Source organism: Pleurodeles waltl, chromosome 11 (assembly GCF_031143425.1).
Source record: "Pleurodeles waltl isolate 20211129_DDA chromosome 11, aPleWal1.hap1.20221129, whole genome shotgun sequence".
In the NCBI taxonomy this organism is placed as follows: domain Eukaryota; kingdom Metazoa; phylum Chordata; class Amphibia; order Caudata; family Salamandridae; genus Pleurodeles; species Pleurodeles waltl.
Genome location: NC_090450.1, coordinates 900627274 through 900649407, shown reverse-complemented (window position 1 = coordinate 900649407; position 22134 = coordinate 900627274). Strand labels below are relative to the sequence as shown.

The 22134-nt window shown below is 47.9% G+C and overlaps 1 protein-coding gene across 5 annotated transcripts in view; it reads right to left on the bottom strand.

Moving 5' to 3' along the window:
* HECTD4 (HECT domain E3 ubiquitin protein ligase 4) overlaps positions 1–22134 on the bottom strand; it is a 1724100-nt gene that overhangs the window by 376808 nt on the left and 1325158 nt on the right. For all 5 annotated transcript variants that reach the window (XR_011199486.1, XM_069214810.1, XM_069214812.1 and 2 more), the window contains exon 61: positions 7088–8391. Coding sequence is in view for 4 of the 5 variants with exons in the window: in XM_069214810.1 (XP_069070911.1) it covers positions 7088–8391 (1304 nt within the window). In the remaining variant the exon portion in view is untranslated. The remainder of the gene's footprint in view (positions 1–7087; positions 8392–22134) is intronic.

The following is a 22134-nucleotide window of genomic DNA, read 5'->3' as shown; positions in this document are numbered from 1 at the left end:
AGCACTCTTCCCTGCAAAGCACAGTCTCCTGCCTGCTGCTCCAACTAAGTGAGACTCCTCTTCAGGTGTGCTGAGGGGGGCCTCACTGCGACTCCTGTGCCTGCCGCCAGTGGGGGCTGCCTCCTCTTCTTGTGACTCTCCCAGCTGCTGGGGGTCAGCTCAGACTCCCCGCTGCGGGCTGAGTCCCCTTGACCTTGCTGGTAATCTTCAGCCTTGCAAACCTTCTTCCTCATCTCTTACATTTGTCAAGGCTTGTTTGAGGTTTTCCAGGACCACTGACCAACTGCATCTCGACTGCTGACAAGGGACATCACTTGCATCACTTCTGGGACGCCTATTCAGCTCCTGTGCTGCACTGTTGACCTTCTTTGTCCACCATTGGCCTGGTCCTACATCCACAGAAGGCTGGGTAGCGGTACCTGCCACCACCAGACACTCCAACTCGAACTGAACTTGGTCCCCTTCCGTTGGAGGTCCTCTTCTGTCAGGATCCACCTTTGGGTTCTTCCAGTCTTGGTTGGGTCTTGCATAACACAAAGTCCTCCAGTAGGTTTTGGGGAAAACCAGGTACTTACCTCTGCTCTTCTGGACGCTGGGGATCACTCTGGTACTCACCTCTGGGGTCCCTAGTTCCTCCAGCTCCCGTCTACTGATTCCACTTTCTTGGTTCGGGGACGGACTTTCACATTTCACTTTTTTAGTTCATGATTTGGCCCACCCCTAAGGCCCTCACTATTTGCTATTGCTTTTACCAATGTTTATTGCTTTCTATGCTATTTACTGATTGCTACTGTGTATACAATAGTGTGCTAACTTACCTCCAGTTGGGGGATTGCCTATTCAGTATTCTAGTATTTGTGTTACTATAATAAAGTACCTTTATTTTTGTAACACTGTGTGGTTACTTCGTGTGTAAGTGTTGTGTGACTATAGTGGTATTGTATAAGCTTTGCATATCTCCTAGATAAGTCTTGGTTGCTCATCCACAGCTACCTCTAGAGAGCCTTGGTTTCCTAAACACTGCCTACACCCCACTAATAGGGGATATCTGGACCTAGTATAAGGTGATAACACCATAGGTGCTCACCACCCACTAGGCTAGCTTCCTACAATGAGGATCCTCTGAAAGAGAACAGTGGTTCCTGCAGAAAACAATTCTGAAACAACTTGGTGATTCCAGGAGGGTTGGAAACGTCTGCTCCTATGTATATCTCATGTACATCTACTGCTTGTAATCTGGACTGGCCTCATCATCAAGGCCAAAATATGCACATCCATCTCTGTTTCATACAAGGCCACAATTTCAAGCATAATTTTCTGGATCCACAGAAATATAAAACACAGATTTGTAAAACGGCCCTTTAAGCGAAAAAGTGATGCAGTGCAAGTGATGAGTGAAAGTGATAACACATAAGATATATATGGCAAAACTGAAGTGTTTTGTGGTTTTACAGTCAAATAATCCAGATCAGGGAAGAGAAAAATTCACTACATGATATACCACTTATGCCTCAGATTCCCAGAAACCAAACGCACTTTAAATTGTCAATGGTTTGACCCCCAAGGACAATTACTTCTAAAGGCATCTTCCTCAGGACTAGTAATGGTAGCACACTATATTTCTCTTAAGAAGAGTAAAACAGATTCAAATATTTACAGTTATGGTGCTGCCAATGGCATCCATGCAGGAAGAAAAAGAGTCATGAACCTTTATCAATGTATGAGGCCATAATCTGCTCCCTGTAGCTTTTTAATTAAACAGTGCTGTTTAGCAAATTATGGTTGACTGAGAATCAAAAATGTACTTCTAGGAATAGAAGTACAAGTTACTTACCTTCGGTAATTAAATATCTGGTAGAGAATATTCTAGTTGCAGATTCCTTACCTTAGAATAGATACCCAAGCAATGCCATCCTCGGTGGTGGGCTGTGAACCAAGATCATACTAGGAAGGCCCGCAGGACCAAACTACCAAAGTAGCCGTCCCGACGGACCTGACTGTCCAGGCAGTAGTGTTTAGCAAACGTGTGCAGGGACACCCATGTAGTCCTGGCAGATATCCAGGACAGGAACTCTGCGTGTTAACGCAGTGGAAACAGCAGTTGCTCTGGTCGAATGAGCATGCAAGCCCTCAGGCGGTTGCTTTTTGGCCAAAGCGCAGCACATTTTGATGCAAAGAAGCACCTATCGAGAGATGTTATGCTTTTACACCACCTTCCCTTTTTTCACACCCACATACCCAACAAAGAGTTGATCGTCCACCCGGAAAACTTTAGTACGATTAAGATAGAACGCCAACGCTCTTTTTGGGTCCAGACGGTGGAGTCTCTCCCCTCATGAGAAGGATGTGGGGGTCCGTAGAAAGTAGACAGGTTGATAGACTGGCCTACATGAAAAGGCGTAACCACCATTGGAAGGAAAGAAGCCTTAGTGCGCAACACCACTTTGACAGGGTGCACAGACAAGTATGGAGGTTTAGATGAAAGGGCTTGAAGTTCACTCACTCTGTAAGCAAAGGTGATGGCAACAAGAAAGACAGTTTTGAAGGTGAGGAGCCGTAAGGGACAATTGTGCGTTGGCTCAAAGGGAGTACACATTAAATAAGTAAGGACAAGATTGAGGTCCCACTGAGGCATGATAAATGGAGTGGGAGGAAATAAATGGTTAAGGCCTTTTAGCAATCTACTCACAATATGAGATTTAAAAAGTGAGGGCTGATCGGATAAGCCAAGGAAGGCCAAAACGGGAAATAAATACCCTTTACAGGTTCCCAAAGCAGAGCCATGCTGGGCCAAGGAAAGAATGAACAGAAGAACCTCAGATAGAAGGGATCAACAGATTTGTTGGTGCACTATGCCACAAATTTATTCCAACGACAGGCGTATACAGTTTTGGTGCAGGGACACCTGGCTGCCAAGATAACATTGCAGACTTCGGGTGGAAGATCAAAAGTCAGCAACTGTTGCCGCTCAATCTTCACGCATGAAGGCGGAGGTTGGACAGGTTCGGGTGAAGAACCATCCCCTGTTGCTGCAACAGAAGATCCACCCGAAGAGTGGAGATCAATGGACATGCTCAATAGCTCTGGATACCAGACTCTCCGTGCCCAGTCTGGTGCCACCAAGATGACATGGGCCTAGTCGTTCCTGATCTTCTTGAAAACTCTGGGTATAGGCGGAAAGAAGCCTGGAGTTCCACTCGAGACGAAAAGCGTCTCCGAGCGAGTACCGCCTTGGAAACTCCAACACGCAAAACAGCTGACATAGCGCTTTCTCTGTGGAGGCGAACAGATCTAACCAAGGCTCTCCCCACTGCTGAAAGAGACCTTGTACCACCTCCGGATGGAGATGCCATTTGTGATCGGCTGTGCATCGACAGCTGAGTTAGTCTGCTCTGGCTTTGAGGGAACCCGCCAGATGCTGAACCATCAGGGTAATGCCCTGATGTTCCAGCCATATTCAGAGGCGTAGTGCCTCCTGACAAAGGGTCTAGGACCCTACTCTGCCCTGTTTGTTGCAGTACCACATGGCGGTAGTATTGTCTGTAAACACCTGCACTACTTTCCCCTTGAGAGGGGGAAGAAATGCTTTCAACGCAAGCCTGACTGCCCAGAGCTCCAGAAGATTGATATGGAGCCCAGACTCCGCCCGAGACCAGAGGCCTCTGATCTCCGCCTCTCCCATGTGGCCGCCCCAACCCAGAAGTGACGCATCTGTCACTATAGAAAGATCTGGTTGCGGAAGGGAGAGGGATCTGCCTTGGACCCAATGCGGATTCGAAAGCCACCACTGCAGGTCTTTCGCAGTCCCCTCCGAGATCTGCACCATGTTGGAGAGATTCCCCTGATGCTGCGCCCACTGGAACTTCAGGTCCCACTGCAGAGCCTGCATATGCCATCTGGCATGTGTTACTAGCAGGATGCAGGAGGCCATGAGGCCCAGCAGCCTCAGAGTCAGTCTCTCCGAAACCCAAGACCGAGGCCGAAAGATTGGAATCATAGCCTGAATGTCTTGGACTCGCTTTTCGGGAGGATAAGCCTGAAACGGCACTGTGTCCATAACAGCTCCAATGAAAGAGTGTCTGAGAGGGACTCAGGTGTGACTTCGGCACGTTTACAGTGAACCCTGGCCTGTGCAGGAGGTTCGCCATAGTCTGAAGGTGGGAGATGACTTTCTGGGGCGGGTCCGCCTTCAACAGCCAGTCGTCGAGGTATGGGAAGACTGACACCCCTAACTTGTGCAGATGAGCTGCAACCACCGCCATCATTTTCGTGAACACCCGAGGTGCGCTGGTAAGGCAGAAGGGGAGCACGGTGAACTGATAGTGCTCGTGACCTACCACAAATCATAGGTAACGTCTGTGGGCTGGCAGGATGGGGATGTGGAAATAAGCGTCCTGCAAGTCCAATGCTACCATCCAGTCTTTTGGGTCCAGGGCAGACAGAACCTGAGCCAGGGTGAGCAATTTGAATTTCTCCTTCTTGAGGAAGTAGTTCAGGTCAAGAAGGTCTAGGATAGGACGTAAGCCCTTGTCCTTTTTCGGCACCAGAAAGTAGCGGGAAAAACAACCACAACCTACATCGGGCACAGGGACCTTTTCTATAGCTCCCTTGGCCAAGAGAGCTGCGACTTCCTGGCGGAGAAGTGCCAAATGATCCTCTGGAAGGTGACTGAAGGATGGAGGCATGGCTGGTGCAGGAGATTCGAAAGGGAGGGAGTAGCCCTTTCGAACGATCTGCAAAACTCACCTGTCCGTAGTGATGGATTCCCAGTGAGGCAGGTGATGGCGAATCCTGCCACCAAGTTGATAGGAGTGAGGGGATGGACTAGGGGGGTTTGGAGGCTGCAGCTGGGGCAGAGATGGACTGGGCAGACCTCTGGTTCCCTGCCCTATGCCCACGTGGGATTCCGCGTCCCCTGCCAGGCAGAGGCTGGACAGCATGGTTGGCACGGTGGCTGGGTGGAGGATGCGACAGGGAGCTCCTTCCGTGGCCATGAAAGGGGCGCAAAGCGGACAGATGGGGGCGAGGGGCAGAGGAAAGACCAAGGGACCGAGTCGTGGCCCAGGAATCCTTGAATCTCTCCAAGGCCGAGTCTGCTTTGTCTCCAAAGAGACAGGAGCCATCAAAGGGCATGTCCATGAGTGACTGTTGGACATCCCCAGAAAAAACAGAAGTACGCAACCAGGCGTGGAGTCTCAAGGCCACCGTCATAGCAACCGATCTGCCCAGAGAGTCAATCGTGTCCAGCCCATGGATTGTGAACTTTGCCGCATCTCTCCCATCGTTCACAGCTTGGGAGACGATAGCACGAGCCTCCTCCGGTATATGCTGCAGGACTTGCACAACCGTATCCCACAAAGAATGGGTATAGAAGCCCAAAAGGCATGCAGTGTTCACAGACCGCAGCGCGAGACTGGAGGAAGAAAACCTCTTCTTACCAAACTGTTCCAGCCTTTTGGATTCCCTGTCTGGGGTTGCGGAAGGGAATCCGCCTGAAGAAGAGGAAGCCTGGATGACATGACTCTAGGCATAGGGTTTTGGGACAGTAATTTAGAGTCGTTCGGAGCGGGCCAATGGCAGTGTGCGATAGTCCTATTCGCAGGAGCCCCTGTGTTGGGTTTGGACCAGGTACCCAAAAGGACATCGGTGAGGGCTTCATTGAATGGCAAAAGGGTTTCTGAAGTGAAAGCCCCAAGCTGAAGCCCCTCCGTCAGGAGATTAGACCTGACCTCTACAGTGGGAAGCTCAAGGCCAAGGACCTCAGCTGCCCTACTGACCACCATACCATAAGTCGCTCCCTCTGCTGTAGCCACCGTTGGAGGAGACAGCATGCCAGCGTCAGGAGAAGTGTCCAGACCACTGGCGTCGCCCAATTCCTGAGCCTAGTCCAAAGATGGAGCATCCTGGTATTCATAAGGGTCCAGGGACCCCTCCAATCCCTCCCCGAATCCGTACACATAGGAAAAAGGGTCAAGGGTGCGCGAGCGGATCCAGAGATGACCTCGGTGGCCGGAGCCGAAGCCGCCAACGTGGAACCTGAAGGCCCCTCAACCGAACCCCCTGGGCCCCAAGGTGCCGTATCGGGGTCGGTTCGCCCAAAGATGAGGCGCATGGCCTCGAAGAACTCTTTAAGCTGGGCGGGAGTCACTCCGGCAAACTCAGGGGAGTGCGACCCAGACTCCAAGGATGGAGGCCTTGAGCATCAACACTCTTCCCGCGTGTCGTCAGCCGAGCAACAGGGCAAAGTCAGAGATCAATGGGATCTCTTCTTCTTACCAGTACCCAAAGATTTAGAAGACGAGTGGTGATGGCTCTGCTAACGGTCTCAAGACCTTCCTCTCGATCGAGACCATGACTTACGCAGAGTCAAGTGCTGGGCCGCTATTAGCTTTAGGGACCGCTCCCTCAAAGCCTTCAGGTGCACGGCCCGGCACTCGGAGCACGAATTTGTGTTGTGGTCACGCTCGAGACACCACAGACAAGCCCGAAACCGGTCTTCGGGGACATCCTCGACGCACCAAAAGTTCTCACAAAATTTCAACAAAAAGGTCGAAGTCAGTCAAAAACAGACCAGGGTAGCTTTTCTCCGGATCAGCGCATGGCGCGGAAAGAAAAGAACTGATGTCACTGCGCGAAGGCGGCGTCTATATACTACTCCCGACATCATCACGGCGACTACGACACCAATGACGTCCGCAGAGTGGACCGGCGAGGAAGGGTATTGCTTGAAGAAAAATCTCCGGATTCAGTCTGACGCCTGGGGGAAATTATATGGTAAGGAATTTGTAACTAGAAGTCTCTATCAGATGCAAAATATATATCACTGTGAAAGAAGCATTCTGAAATGCTTATTTAAATTGGCTAAAAAAACATAATTTGCAGCACATGGAAACCCATTACATACACTATAGTTCTTAGTGTTAAATAAGCACTTGTTTAGAACACGATCCCCATCAACATGGTACTTAAGCACCTTTAGGTAGGCCAGTGCAGCAATCCCATACTAATATTAACAGTACAGACTTAATTGTTGTATTAAAACACAAATACTTAGTGCATTGCTTTAATGAACATAGGAATGTGTTACCTCTACTACTGCAAAACCTTTGATGGGTCTCAACATCATGGCATGGTTGTCCAAAGAAGTGACTGTGTACAATGAACTCACATCGGTTGAAGCGGCTGTTTCTACATTATCAAGAGTTTCTCCTAGACTGCCAATGCTTCCAAGACTTCCAGTACTACAAATTGAGAGGTCTAAACTGTCTTGGCTAGTAACAACATGTGATTCCAACACTCCAGGAGCTGACTGGAACTCTTGCCCAGTAAGAAAATGATCAACAGGAATATCACTTGCAGCCTGAGATACACCATGAGAGCTACAGATGGAAGCTTGGCTTGTAGAGGCTGAAGCACTGGGGCTCATTGTAGGGGTCGGGCTGCTAGGGCTGCTGATTTCTAAATTATCGGTGCAGATGAATACTGGTGGCTTTTCCAGGTCAGTTTTGCACTCGTTACCTTCTGCCTTGTCCTTCGATTTCTTAGGATCTTCTTCCTGTACAGGAATATAAATTTCATCCTTGAAAACTCCACCATGAGCATTACATGCTTTACGGATGGCACTTTTGACAACAGCCTCCTCCAGGTGGGTGGGAATCCCAGAAATCACAAGCAATCGACTGTGGGCAGTGGGGCCTACCAATGATTGGCAAGCATCAGTTATGGCATCACTTGTTACGCTGAGTCCCTGAGGATCCTTGTGCGTTAGATGCCTGAGAATCATCAATAGAGTCAAGGCTCGATGAAACCACAACATATCCTCTGGTTTGCTTCCACCAATGTTAAGGAATGCCATGTCTGTATTAGGGGCCTTTGATGAGGATCGTTTCCCTGAAGAGGAATTTTTCTCACGTTTCATTTTAACTTTTTTCCTTTTTGAAAGAAGGCTTGGACTCTGTGGTGTTTGCCCAGGAGAGGAGGAGGAAGAAGAAGAGGAATCACTCAGATTTGGGGCACTGGTTGAGGACATCACACTCACTGCTGAACTCATGTTGATAGGAAGTGTCACCTCAGCCACAGCAAGACAACATTCCATTAAAGCATGAAAGTATGTTGAGAACCTGCCTTGCTCCACCATTCCAGCAACAGAGCCACCACACGTGTTTGCGGATGTCCAATTCTGTGTTTCTTCATCATAAAGCTTACGCAGCTCAGTCTGTAGACACATAAACAAAGCTAAACAGGGGTTAAGCTGTAGTGTAATAGATGATGACAACCCTGATGGGTTCTTTTTCTGTTCTAAACAATGGACTTTCCGAAGAAGTTCGGCCAATGTGTAAAAGAGTAGCTCTTTTACACAGGCTGCCAGATCAGTGGTCCACAATAAATTACCTGTGTAGAAAAGCAAAACAAGATATAAATCAGGAAATGTACTAATATTCTCAGAACACACTTTCAATAAAATAATGACCATAGCGTGTTCTAAAATATTTTATTAATTTTCAGTAGAACACAAACTAGGCAGCTCTGTTTCACTCATTATCAGTTGGATGGAATCCAGAAATATACAACTCACTTAAAATGTATTGACAATGAGTAGTGAGGAAACATAACCATATATTTTTGTTGCCTTACATATCATTAATGCTTCTTGCTTCTGCATATTACAATGTGCACTGATGTATTTCCGAATCAATACATTTGTTTTTATATTAACCTGAAGTGTTCTTCAACCTTAACAAGCATGCTATTCAACATTAGCTCTAATTTGTACATAATCCTTGTCACAGGTTCGTTTTAACATGCTTCAGGTTGGATGTGTTTCATCGTCTGACGACTTTTCCTGCTATAAATGACTGGTCCAGAGTTTAATTAAATGCCCCTGCGACATTCTTTCTAATTAAAATACTCTGCATATCTTGTTTTTTTACATATTGTACATTTTATAGGGACATAAGGAAGCACATTGGTATCTTTTGGTGTGAGCGCACATTAAGTTCCCTTCTCTGTCCACCTCATCACCATATCAGTTAGAAGAATTTTAAGTTCAGGAACCCCTTCCCGTTTTCTTCCTTACTTCCCTTCACAGGATGAGTTGTGGGCATGAAGCCAACAGAGTCCTTTCCTTGTTAACAGTGTGTATGTGAATTGCAAAGAACAGTGATGGGAAAAACCTAATCATAGTGACCCCCAATCGAAAGTCATTTTTGCCCATACTGTGTATCACCAATACAGCAAAGGCTTGTGCATCTATTTACAAGAGTGGGTGGGGCCCACTAACAAAGACGGGAAGAAGTTATTTCTTGACATGGTAGATTTAATACAGAAAGTTTAGCAAACCTGCTGAAGAAACAGAAGGATCAAAATATATAACACAGACATCAGCCAATGGACACCCTTCTTACAAAGGTATGTAAAATACAAAGGGAACACTGGAATCCCAAATCACCTTATGGACAGAGCAAAGTCTTGTGCACCAATTGTTCTGCCTGCTCTATGTGTATTCACCCAGATCGCTGCACCACAGAAAAAGTATCAAGAGAGCACGGACCTGAGAGAGGAGGATGTGCTGGATATATCCGAATGCTGGCCAAATCGGCTGGGGTGCAGCTGCTGAGGCACCCAGAAACAGAGTAGCGCCTGCAGGGCAGCTGGTGATGTAGCACAATGAGGAAAAGAGCAAGCGAACATTGCAATATGACTGACTGACAGTAAAGCAGTAGAAAGAGGGGTGGAAATGTCCAGACAGAAGGCAGACCTCACATTTGTGGATCGGACCAGTGTACATGTAAGTTCTGCTGCAGAGTTTAGGAACTCCAGACAACGCAGCCCAGAAAGTTTAAGACAAATATCTGAACAAATGCCTAGGAAGCGTTTCCTTCTCCACACTCAAGTGATGCAGACAATGAGGACCTTCACTCTTCGGCTTGTCTTCCCTTGAGGGACTACCTGGCGACCAGGGGTAGAATTATGATGCATGTTCTTTGGACTCCCTCTGATTCTATGTATATTAAGAAATAGTACCCAAAATGAGAGAAAACCCTATATACTTCAGAGAGGAGCTGCAGTGTGTCTGAAGTACACAAACGGAATTGGGTGGATGTGAATCAACTACTGTGTTTGGCGGTGCCAAGTGAAATAAGATATAGGTTGGTGGAGAAATCGGCATGGCCATGGGTTGACCATGGCACTGCAGGAGTATTGGGTGTGGCAAAGATACGTTGGTGAATACATTTGCAAATGTGCGCCCTGTGATAATGTTCTGCACTAAGATCTCAAACTGTAAACCAAATGAATGCATATTCTAGTTGCAGATTCCTTACCCTAGAATTTCCCCCAGGCGTCAGTCTGCACTTGGAGATTTTTCTTGAGTAGCACCCTATGTAGGTGCCACCTCAGCGTGCCGGCATCAGTTTCTTTTCATGACTTTCCACGCCAGAAGGACAGAGCCATGAAGAACACTGACCACAGGTGTGTGAAAACTAGGGTCCTGAAAGGGGGTCCCTATTTCTAGAAATCAGTTAACAGAGCGGGGAGGTTGGGTGGGTCAGTAAGGAACCTGCAACTAGAATATAAGGCGTTACTGAAGGTAAGTAACTTGTTCATCTGATAGAGACATCAAGTTGCAGATTCCGAACCTTAGAATAGATACCCAAGCAATACCATCCCTGGAGGTGGGTCTGCGAACCAAGATCATACTAGTAAGTCCTGTAGCACCAAACAAGCAAAGTACTGTCTCTTCGGACTGGACTGTCCAGGTAGTAGTGTTTGGTGAACGTGTGCAGAGATGCCCAAGTTGCTGACTGACAGATGTCCAGGAACGAAACTTTGTGTGCTAACGCAGTGGTTGCAGCTGTCGCACTGGTAGAATGAGCGCAAAATTCTCCAAGGGTCACTTTTTAGCCAATGCGTAGCACATTTTAATGCAGAGAACAAGCTATTTGGAGATGTTTCTCTTCTGCACTGCCCGAGCGTTCTTCACACCCAAATAACCAATAAAGAGTTGATTATCCACCCCAGACTATTTGAGATGATCAAGGTAGAACAGCAATGCCCTTTTGGAGTCCAGGCGATGGAGTCTCTCCTCTTCCTTAGAAGGATGTGGTGGTGCGTAATAAGTAAGCAAGGTGATGGATTACCCAACATGGAAGTGCGTAACCACATTCGGAAGGAAAGAAGCCCTAGTGTGATGCACCACTTTGTAAGGATAGATTAAAAGTTAAGGCGGCTTAGATGACAATGCCTGCATCCCACTCACCCTGCGTGCAGAGGTAATGGCCACAAGGAAGGCTATTTGTAATGTACGAAGCCTGAGAGGACAATTATGGAGCGCGGCTCAAAAGGATGGCATATAAGGAAGGTAAGAACCAAGTTCAAATCCCATTAGGGTCTGATGGAAAGGGACGGAGGAAAGAGAGGAAAAGGATGATAGGAGAGCTGGGAGAATGAATGGAAGTAACAGGAGAGGAGCTCTGGGCCAGCTATATCGCTGAAAACAAGATTGCTTGATTACAGCATTTCAAGCACAAAATCACCCTAACCAACCTGATTTCAACAGATTACTCACAATTTTTATCCTGAGTTCTAGGACACAGGGGTGTGGAATTTATTAAAATATCTACTTGTCCAGGGGACAGGTTGCTTCTCAAATCTACTTGTCCTGTAAAAAGATCTACTTGTCCCTTTGGTGCCATGTAGTGTGGCGACAAATTATGGCAGCAATTAATAGCCTCTCTGATTATGCCAGGGCTACTACCATAGTAGGGCTTGAATACTTGGAGTTTCAATCCCCACTGTAGCAATTTCCTTATTTTGCCACCTTTCTTCAGATCTGCATACTGGGGCTGGAGGAAGCAGTAAGCAATAGTTCCAGGGCTGGAATGCCTTTGAGTCTGCAAACCTACTAACCTGCATGTTTTAAAGATTTTTACCAGCTTCTCTCTAATATTTTCCCATAATAATAAAGGTTGGACATTTACTCCTGACAATGGCAGAATTAGAACTTCTTCCAGGGTTGGGAAGAAAGTGCTGGAGGGAAAATGAACTTGCAAATGCTCAATAGATTTTCACATGAGCAAATCTACACATCGTATTTACCCACGCTAAAATACAGTTCACAAATATTTTATAGGGGTACAACATATACCATGGGTGCACTTTTGTGACTTTCTTTAAGAATTTGGGGCCACAAGTAGGTAGGTTCAGATTTGTGACCTGCAAATTGCGAGTCGCAAATCCGAATGTAGGATGGTGTCCTTGACACCATCTGTGATTCGCGTGGGCTTCGCAAATGCCCACATCATGAATAATCATGAGGTGGGTCGCAATTTGCGACCCCCTCACGAATGGTGGCCTGCTGGAGACAGCAGACCACCATGTCTGTGACTGCTTTTCAATAAAGCAGTTTTTTGGTTTTTTTTTTGTAATGCAGCCCGTTTTCCATTCACAATGGGAAAGGGGTCCCATGGGGATCCCTTCCCTTTTGCGAAAGTGTTAGCACCCATTTGAAATGGGTGCAAACTGCGATTGGTGTGCGCCCGCGTTCGCGGTCACAAAACAATCCTACATTGCACTGCGAGTTGCAATTAGGAAGGGAACACCCCTTACTAATTGCGAGTCGCAAACCCGTTTTGTCATTCGGTAACCAGGTTACTGAATCGCAAAACTGGGTTTGTGCATTGCAATGTGCTTTTTGCACGTCGCAAACAGCTAAAGTCGCTGTTTGCGACATGCAAAAAGCTACCTACATGTGGTGTCTTGGTCCCTAATTAGGTCTGGTGTTAACAAAGACATTTTGTTTTTATTAAACTTCTATTTCTCTCTCTTTCGGCTGGCTTTACTGTGAGTGATCGCATTCTGCTCTTCCGCAAGGAGCATATTGCCACACAAAGTAGTTTTGTTCAGTGTCAGGAACTACAGTGGCAATCAGTGACGTAACGAAACTGGAGGGTGCCCCTTTGCAAAGAACATGGAGGAGCCCCCTCTCCAGACTCACTCAGGGCAGGTGCTGTGCTGACGGGGCCCCCTGGAGGGCGGCTGCGGGGCCTTTGTTATGCCGCTGGTGGCAACGTGTGCTTTAAGAGTTCAAAAACTTTTTTGGGGGGGTTTGCCAATGTTTGTTACAATGTTGAGGGCCTGGTAGCTCCCACAACAATAAAGTGTTACAAAAGCCATGTCAAAACAAGACACGCATTGATGAAACTAAAAGACTTATAAAAATATGCCAGATCAGTTGGCTTTGTCAGTGTTTGTTTATTTTCATGCTTCCCATAATCGTGTTGAAAATGGTTACACTGATTTTCCATTAGAAATATTTTTGGGAAATACTAGCATGCATCAACACATTTTACTAAATGACACTTCATTTGCATATAATCAGAGAGCATTCTGGGAGCACTATACTTAGCCTCTTAGCCTAAACTTTTCAAACATGTGTGAACACGTTTTTGTTTTTTTGTACTGGAACCAACGTCAGTAGGGAAGTGTGACCTTAAAACATTTATTTACAGCACGAACCCTAATAATGTAGGCTTTCAAATAATGAACCATAAATACAAGTTCGAACAGCATTATCTTTTGGAAACACATTACCTCAACTGCAGAGAGTTCAACTCTCTGTAAACAGGCAGCCAAAGGGTTTGTGCTGCAGGGTGTTGGGCCTACTTGTCCCAAGGACAAAGTAAACATAAAAACTTGTTGCCCTTGACCCCAAACAAGGTGTCCCGGGCGATAGGAATTCCACATCCCTGAGGACAGCTCAAAAAGATCAGACTATGTTATGAACACCCTAATCCAAGTAGACCAAAGAACCCCTGTGTAACTATCATTAATGGCAAGTACCTCTCTGATTGGCATGTGGGCTAGTCACTTAAATAAGTACCTCCAAATGTCCCACCTGTAGGAAGCTGACCTGGTGTGTGGTGGATACCTGAGGTACTTACACCTTATACCAGGTATCCCCTGTTAGTGTAGTGTAGGCAGTGTCTAGAAGCCAGGCTCTCTAGGTGTAGCTGTGGATGAGCAGCCAAGTCATATCTAGGAGACATGCAAAGCTCATGCAATACCACTGTAGTCACACAACACACACACAGGAAAGAAAACACTCAGTGTTACAAAAATAAAGGTACTTTATTTTAGTGACACAAATACCAAAAAGTACTAGAGAGGCAACCCTCCAATAGGAGGTAAGTAACACACTAGATATGTACACTAGTAATCAGCAATAGGCATTGAAAGTGTTGGAAAACAGTGCAAATACCAATAGACAATGGTGACCCTAGGGGGAGCTCAAACCATATACTAAACAAATGAAATGCGAACACAGGAATCCCACCTAGGTAAGTGGAATAATGTGTAGAGGGGAGCTGGGGGTAGTAGGAAACCCCAAATGTAAGTACCACAGTGCCCCCTAGCGACCAGGAAGAAAGGAGTAAGTTCATGGATCTTCCCCAAAACTACCCAAAAAGGAACACAAATGAAGAAAATGCAACACCCAGACAAGACTGCAAAAAACTAGCAGTGGATTTCTGAACAGGAAGACCTGTGGAAGAAGGGGTCCAAGTCAAGAAGCCACAGAAGTGTCCAGAGGGGAGCAGGAGCTACTACCCACCCAGCTGTGGATGAAAGAGTTGGTCGACGGTCAGAAATGCAGCCCTGGAGCAGGTGAAGAGTTCCTGGAGGATGCAGTCGCCATACCACGCCAGAGGGAAGATTGCAGTTGGTCAGTGGCGTGGACAGGTCATCAACAAGCCTTGGCAAAGGCAGAAGTCGCGGGGAAGCAAACGTGGAGCTACCAGGAAGGTCCAGGAGGATTCAACCCATGGAGGGAGCCCTAGGGGGACCCTCAGCAAGGCAGAGTCCAAAGAAGAAGAGGCAGTACCAACTGGACGAGGAACCAGGAGCCGCAGAGGAGCCCACGCAGCACTACTGGAGAAGGGTCCCAAACCACAGGAGAAGCATGCAGAGGGCTAAGGGTTGCAGGAAGGAGTACTGAGGGCTGGGGATACACAGAGCCTGAAGATCCGTGGAGGAGATGCCAACAAGCCTTGGTAACTGCAAGGGATGCAGTGCACAGGGTTACTGACCTGCGTGAGAAGGCAAAGGCTTACCTTTACCAAAGTTGGACAGCTGGCAGAGAGGACAAAGAGGACTACTATGGACCACCACCTGTGAAGCAGGATCCACGCACCTTATGATGAGAAGCTCCACACAGCTGGTTGTCGTTGCAGTTGGTGCTTGAGGATGCAGGGGAGTGACTCCTTCACTCTAAGGGAGATTCCTTCTTCCTTCTCATGCAGACTGAAGACTTGCCACCCTCAGAGGATGCACAGCCGGAGAAATGTTGCAAAAGCTGAAAGGAGCCATGGAAACAATGATGCAAGCAGAGTGTTTGTCATGGATGCAGATTGTCGGTTCCTGGAGGGTCCAGTCACGGTCACAGTGGCTAGAAGTCAAAGTAGAGGTTGCAGAGGAGTCCTGCTGGGATCTTGCAAGCCAAATCTGAGGACCCACCCAAGAGAGAGGCCCTCAATAGCCCTGAAAGGGGGATTGGTCACCTGGCTAGGTGACCACGTATCAGGAGGGGGCTCTGACATCACATGCCTGACCTGGCCACACAGATGCTCCCAGAGGTCCCTGCCAACCTTGGATTCAAAATGGCAGAATCCAGCGACACTCTGGAGGAGATCTTGGCACCACCCCTGGGGTGGTGATGGACAGGGGAGTGGTCACTCCCCTTTTCATTGCCAGGTTCACGCCAGAGCAGGGACTGGAGGTCCCTGAACTGGTGTAGACTTGTTTATGCATGGAGGACACCAAATGTGCCCTTCAAAGCATACCAGTGGCTTGGGGAGGCTAACCCTCCCAAGGCATGTAACACCTATTTCCAAAGGGAGAGGGTGTTACCCCCCCTCTCCCGAAGGAAATCCTTTGTTCTGCCTTCCTGGGCTTGAGCTGTTCAAGCAGCAGGAGGGCAGAAACCTGTCTGAGGGGTGCAGCAGCTTTGGCTGCCTGGAAAACCACAGAAGGGTGATAGGAGCAATGCTGGGGTTCTTCTAAGGAGCTCCCAATATGCATGGAATTATACTTCCAATACTGGCAACAGTATTGGGGTATGATTTCGACATGTTTGATAACAAACATGCCTAGGTTCGGAGTTACCATTATGTAGCTGGACATAGGTAGTGACCTATGTCAAGTACATGCATAAAATAGCGTCCCTGCACTCACAAAGTCTAGGAAAATGAAACTGGAGTTAGTGGTACTTGCACCCTGCCCTCTGGGCTAGGAGGGCCTGTCATAGGGGTGATGTGCACCTGTATGCCAAATGTGGGGTGTAAGTAACCAAGTTACTAATTTAGAAGGGAGAGCGCATAATCACTGGGGTCCTAGTTAGGAATATCCCAGAGAATACAATCAAACCTACTGACAACAGGCAGAAAGCGGGGGTAACCATGCTAAGAAAGAGGGTACTTTCCTACACCCCCTTTAACTCTCTCTGTCATGTCCACAGATGCAGTCATTATAACTGGTCAAGATCCTCTCCATTTTTCTCACCTTCTGTCCATTTGTAGGAGACTGGCTCAGTATATGGGGTACACCTTTAGCTAGGCACCCAGCAACCCTTCATGATAGTGTTAGTGTTTCCAAATCACCGACGTTCTCGTAGGGTAGTTGTGGAGAGCAGCTAAGGCTTATCGGAGAGGATGTAAAACAATTGCAAATACCACGAAAGAAAGAATCACACCAGTGTTAGAAAAATAATACGTTATTTAATAAAACACAGGCACTAAACTAACTTTGGTATATCTCCTAACCAGCAATATACGCACACAAACTAACCAAGACTGACACCGAGGATCTTCAGGACTGGGGAAGTACTAAAACACCAGAGGTAAGTAATTAGGTTTCCCCAGGCACCTGTGCGCTGAGATGTTACCCCGGGTCAGCTGTCCATACGATAAACATGGGGAAGTCACAGTAAGAGTGTTCATGTTTCAGGACCCTTCCCTGAGGGCCCCGAGGAAACCTGTTGGGACAAGGAAGGTTTGAGAGTGCCCCCACCCGTGGAGACCCAGAGAAGTGGAGTACCTTGTAGGAAAGTAGCATCTTTCTGGCATAGTTACCCCCACTTTCTGCCTGGTGTCAGTGTTTTTAGGCTAGTACACTGGGATCCTGCTAACCAAGACCCCAGTGCCAGTGCTCTCTCCTCTAAATTTAGTCATAAAGTAACTTTTACACCCCACAATTAGCATACTTGTGCACCCATGTAAGTCCCTAGTATATCGTACTTAGGTACCCAGGGCACTGGTACACCAGCGGTCTCCCATGGGCTGCAACATGTATTGTGCCAGCCTTGGGGCCCATGCACACTGTGATTGCAGGCCTGCCATTGCAGCTTGTGTGAAATGGTGCAAGCACCTTTCACACCAGATATAAGGTTGGCCTTATATCATTGGCAGTGCACTTTGACCCTGTAAGGCGCCTCTAAAGTAGGCCCTTCAGCCCAAGGGCAAGGTGCATGTCCCTAAGTGTGAGGATACTCCTGCATGACCAGAGGTGCCCCTACAAACTCCAGACTCCATTTCCTGGGCTTTGTACCTGCAGGGAAGCCATCTTAAAGTATGTAGTGGACACTGGTCAACACAAGTTGCCCAACTACATAATGGCTTCACCGCACCTAGGCATGTTTGGTATCAAACATGTTGGAATCTACACCGATTCCAGTGTCAGCTGCATGACACCATGTACTCTGGGGTTCCTTAGAGGATTCCTCAGATCTGTCTTGCATGTCTGCATGCCAGCCCACGATGCTGCAGACCCCAGGCACTGTTCTGCCCCCCACTCCCCTACCCATGCTGCTGAGCCCAACCCGACCAGGGGGAGGCATAACAAAGGGTTTCCTGTAGAAGGGAGGTGTGACCGCCTCTCCTTCAGAACTAAGGGCCAGATGTAGCAAGCAGTTTTGCCCGTTCTGTGTCTATGGGAAAATGTGTTTGTACATATGGCCCCAAGTGTCTCTGGGATGGGGTGGGCTCTCAGCACCACCAGTCTGCTTTAAAGAGTACATTTGGCACCCTCCTTGCAGAAACTGGTTTGCAACAGTGCAGGGACCTCTGGTTCCAGCTCTGGTGCAAAAACACAAAGGACAGGGGAGTGATGACATCCCTGTCCAGCTCCTTCCCCACGGAGGCACACAGAGCTCTACCAGGTAGAGGTTTGATTCTGCCATCTTGGAAATAAGGTGTGCAGAGGTCCCTGGGAGCATCTGACTGGCTGGGCCAGGTGGGTGATGTCCCTGACACCCTCTGATAGGTAGGTCACTGCAGATAGTGTAAAGCTCCCTTTTAGGGCTACTTAAGGGCTCCCCTGAGGGCGGATCCCCAGATTTGTCGAGCAAGACTCTACAAAGGAACTCTCTACAAGACTCTTCTGCAACCTGGCCTCTGGAACCACTGCTGGTCTCCCTTAGGAACTGAAACAAGACTGCATCCAGTTGAGAGGGCTCCCACTGCAACATTGTTTCTCCAGCTCCTGCCAAATCTTTGCAACATCCATGGCTGTGCTTCCTCCAGGGCCACAAGGACTCTGTTTGCACCAGGAAGCAATAAGGAATCTTGGAGTAAAGGAGTCACTTCCCTGCATCTGTAGGCACCTCAATGACGACGACTGGCTGGTGGATTCTGCTGTCCTATGGACATCAAGAAGGCCCTGAAACACAGGTGGTGGTTCTGTGGTCCCCTCCAGGCCCCACGTCTCTTCTATCCAACTGGGGAAATGGTGGGACTTTTTTGTGGCCAGTGGGACGGAACCCCTGTGCACCTTGTCTGTTGCTGTTACCAAGGCTTGTTGACTCTTTCTTCAGGTGATTTTCGAGCTCCAAGAAGCTCTAGTCTGCAGCACTCTGCATCTCCAAGAACAGCATCTACTCTGCAACTCCTGTGGCGTGGGACTCCTCCTTTGTTGTGCTGTTGAAGCCTCCCTGCGACTCCCTGGGCCTGCTGCCAGTGGGTCCTCATGGGAGCTCCAATGATTATTGCGGACTCTCCTGTGTACTGAGGGCCAGCCATGACTCCCCTCCAAGGGTCGAGTCTCTTGGATCTTGCTGGTCCCCAAAATCCTGCAAACGTCCCTGCAACTACTTCTTGCATTTGTCATTGCTTGTTGATGGTCCTGCGGACCCTCCTGCTATCTGGTGACAGACGTGGGACAGTTCGTGGGCGACTCCAAGGATCCTCCTGCTTCACCTGGACAACACAGCTGTACTACTTCCTCCACAGACCTGCAGAAAGTTCTCCCTAAGAAGAATGGGTATTGCCTACCTGCACTGCATGGACATCTCCGAGTGATCTGGACACTGTCCTCTTCTTTTTCGGGTTCTTCTTGTCCAGAATCCACCTTTGGGTTTCAGCAACCTGGTCCACAGGTCTTAACAGCAGCTGGACAAACGAGCCTCCCATTGACTCCAACAAAGGCTTTCCACCTGGGCTCCCTGGTTTAGGTACTCCACTTTCCTGGGTACCGGTGGGGGTACCACTGAACCACCTTTGTGCCTACTGATTTCCTCGGGGTCCTCTGGGTAGAGTCCTGAATCTTAAAAATTCCAACCGCGATTGTCCTGTCTTAACCTATGGGACACCTGACTAGATACCACCACTGCATCCAGGCGCCTGGGGGATTTCTATCACTTACCTTGGGTGGTTTTGAACTCCTCAAGCCCCTAAGATCCTAACACACTCACCTTGGTTGGGCACCTCCATTCTTATACCACTTTCTTATTATATGGTGCCCCTCCCCCCCAATAGGGCTCCATCTATTCCTATGCTTTTCCTGTTTGATTCTAAGTATATTTACTGTGTGTAGATATCTAAAAGTGGAAATACACCAATGTTATGATAGTACTAGTGTTATAATAAAGAATAATTTATTTTTGTAACACTGTGTGGTTCTTTCTTGTCGGAACATCACTGACTGACTACTGTGGTATTATGCAGGAAGTTGGCTCTGTATATACTATATCAAAGTGAGAGATAGTGTGCACAGATTCCAAGGGTTCCCCCTTAGAGGCTGATAGTGGCAAAATTTGATAATTCTAATGCTCTATTTTGTGGTGGTGTGGTCGAGCAGTAGACTTATCAGAGGGTAGTGTTAAGCATTTGTTGTACACACACAGGCAATAAATGCCTGGCACACCACAAGCCAGTGTTTTGGAAGCAACATCTGCTTTGGCAGAACGTCAAGCAGGCCTTGTTGATGTTGGCTCTTCGCTAGCCCACAGCAGATCGTAGTTCGTGGGACAGTTCATCTAGAAATGGTCCTCTTCTGCACTGCCTTGCCTTTTTTAACCTAGAGAAACCAATCGCCTGGTCATCATTTCCTGGTTCTCTCAATATAAAAACTGAGAGCCATTCTACGACCAAGGCAATTTAGTTGGCCTTTATCCTTAAAGGGGTGAGGCAGCGTACAAAAGGGTGACAAAGTGATGATCTATCATACATGCAAGGGTGAGCCTACCTTGGGAAATAATGCTGCCTTCGTGCAAAGGGATCAACTTCAGAAAGGAGACATGCAGAGCACTGCTGACAAGGCCTTACGGTCACTCACTTGTCCTGACAATGTTATGCCTTGGGAATTCCAACACTCACAATTTGTGACACTGTGCATTCTCTGTAGCGGCAAATAGATTGTTGGTAAACTCCCAGCGCCACTTCCTAGTTTAATCGCAATTCGTAATCTGCTAGGCAACAGCCTGCCTTGCTGTTTGAAGATTCTGCCAGGTGTTAAACAACCAGGGCAAAGCCCTGAGCATTCAACTGCTTCCAAAGAGCTTCCTGGCACAGGGTCCACAATCCCACTCTGTCCAGTTTGCGGCAATACCACATAGAGGTTGTGTTGTCTGTGAGCACTGGTACCCTAGTGAATCACTCGTAACCTCAAATTGATGTGGAGGGAGTCTCCAGCAGAGACTGGAGCTGTCTGATCTCCACCCTCTCCCAGATGATCTCCCCAACTCAGCAACAATGCACCCTCACAACTGTTATCTCTGGGTAAGACAGGAAGAGTGGTCTGTTGCTGGTCCAACTGTGGTTGAGCAACCACCACTATAGGTCTTTTGTAGTCTCCTCTGGCACCTGGATTGAATTTTACAGATTATCCTGGTGCTGAGCCTACTGCCTTCATATTCAACTGGAGACCCCGCATGTGCCACTTGGCTTGGTCCACGAGCAAGATGCAGGAGTCCGACTGACAAAGAAGCCTCAGAGCCAACGTCATAAAGACACAGGATGCCGGCTGAAACATTACATACATAACCTGAATGTCCTTGATTTATTGAGGTAGAGGGATAGCTCTGAAAAGCACCGTATGCAGAATTTGGCTCAGATGAAGGGGAGCCATTGTGAAGGACTCAGGTGTGACATTGGCATGTTGATGGAGAAACCCAATGATGTCAACAGGTCAGCCGTTTTCTGGAGATGGTTTGCAAAAGTCTAAGGCAATTCCACCTACAGTAGCCAGTTGCTGGGGAATGGGGAGGCTGGTATTCCCAACCTCCACAGATAGGCTGCGACCATCACTTTTGTGAAAAAGTGAAGTGCACTGGCCAGGCCAAAGCAGAGCACGAAAGAACAGAAGGCGCTCCTGGGTCCACATGAAACCACATGTAGCATCCGTGGGACAGCATAATGGGAATGTGGAAGCATGCATCCTACAAGTCCAGCACTACCATCCAGTCTCCCAGATCGAGGGCAGACGGACCTTGGGCCAGGGTGAGCATTGTGAACTTGTCTTTCCTTAAGAAGTGGTTGAGGGGGCATAGATCCAAGATTGGATGGAGATCTCTGTCCTTTTTCGGACTGAGATTGTAACAACCAGTCTCAATTTCTGAAACTGGCACCCTCTCCATTACTCCCTTGGCCAAATCAGCTAGAACTCCTCCTTGGAGTAGACAGGTGATCCCCTCCAGGAGATGTTGGGGTGTGAGTGGTATATCGTGAGAATAGGAAAGAAAGGAAAGGGTGTAGACTTATTCCACAATTTCGGGCACCCACTGATCTGTTGTGATGCTCTTTCATCTGGGGAGGTAAAAGAAGATTCAAACTCCAACCAGTCGATTGTGGTTTGTCAAGACCACATTAA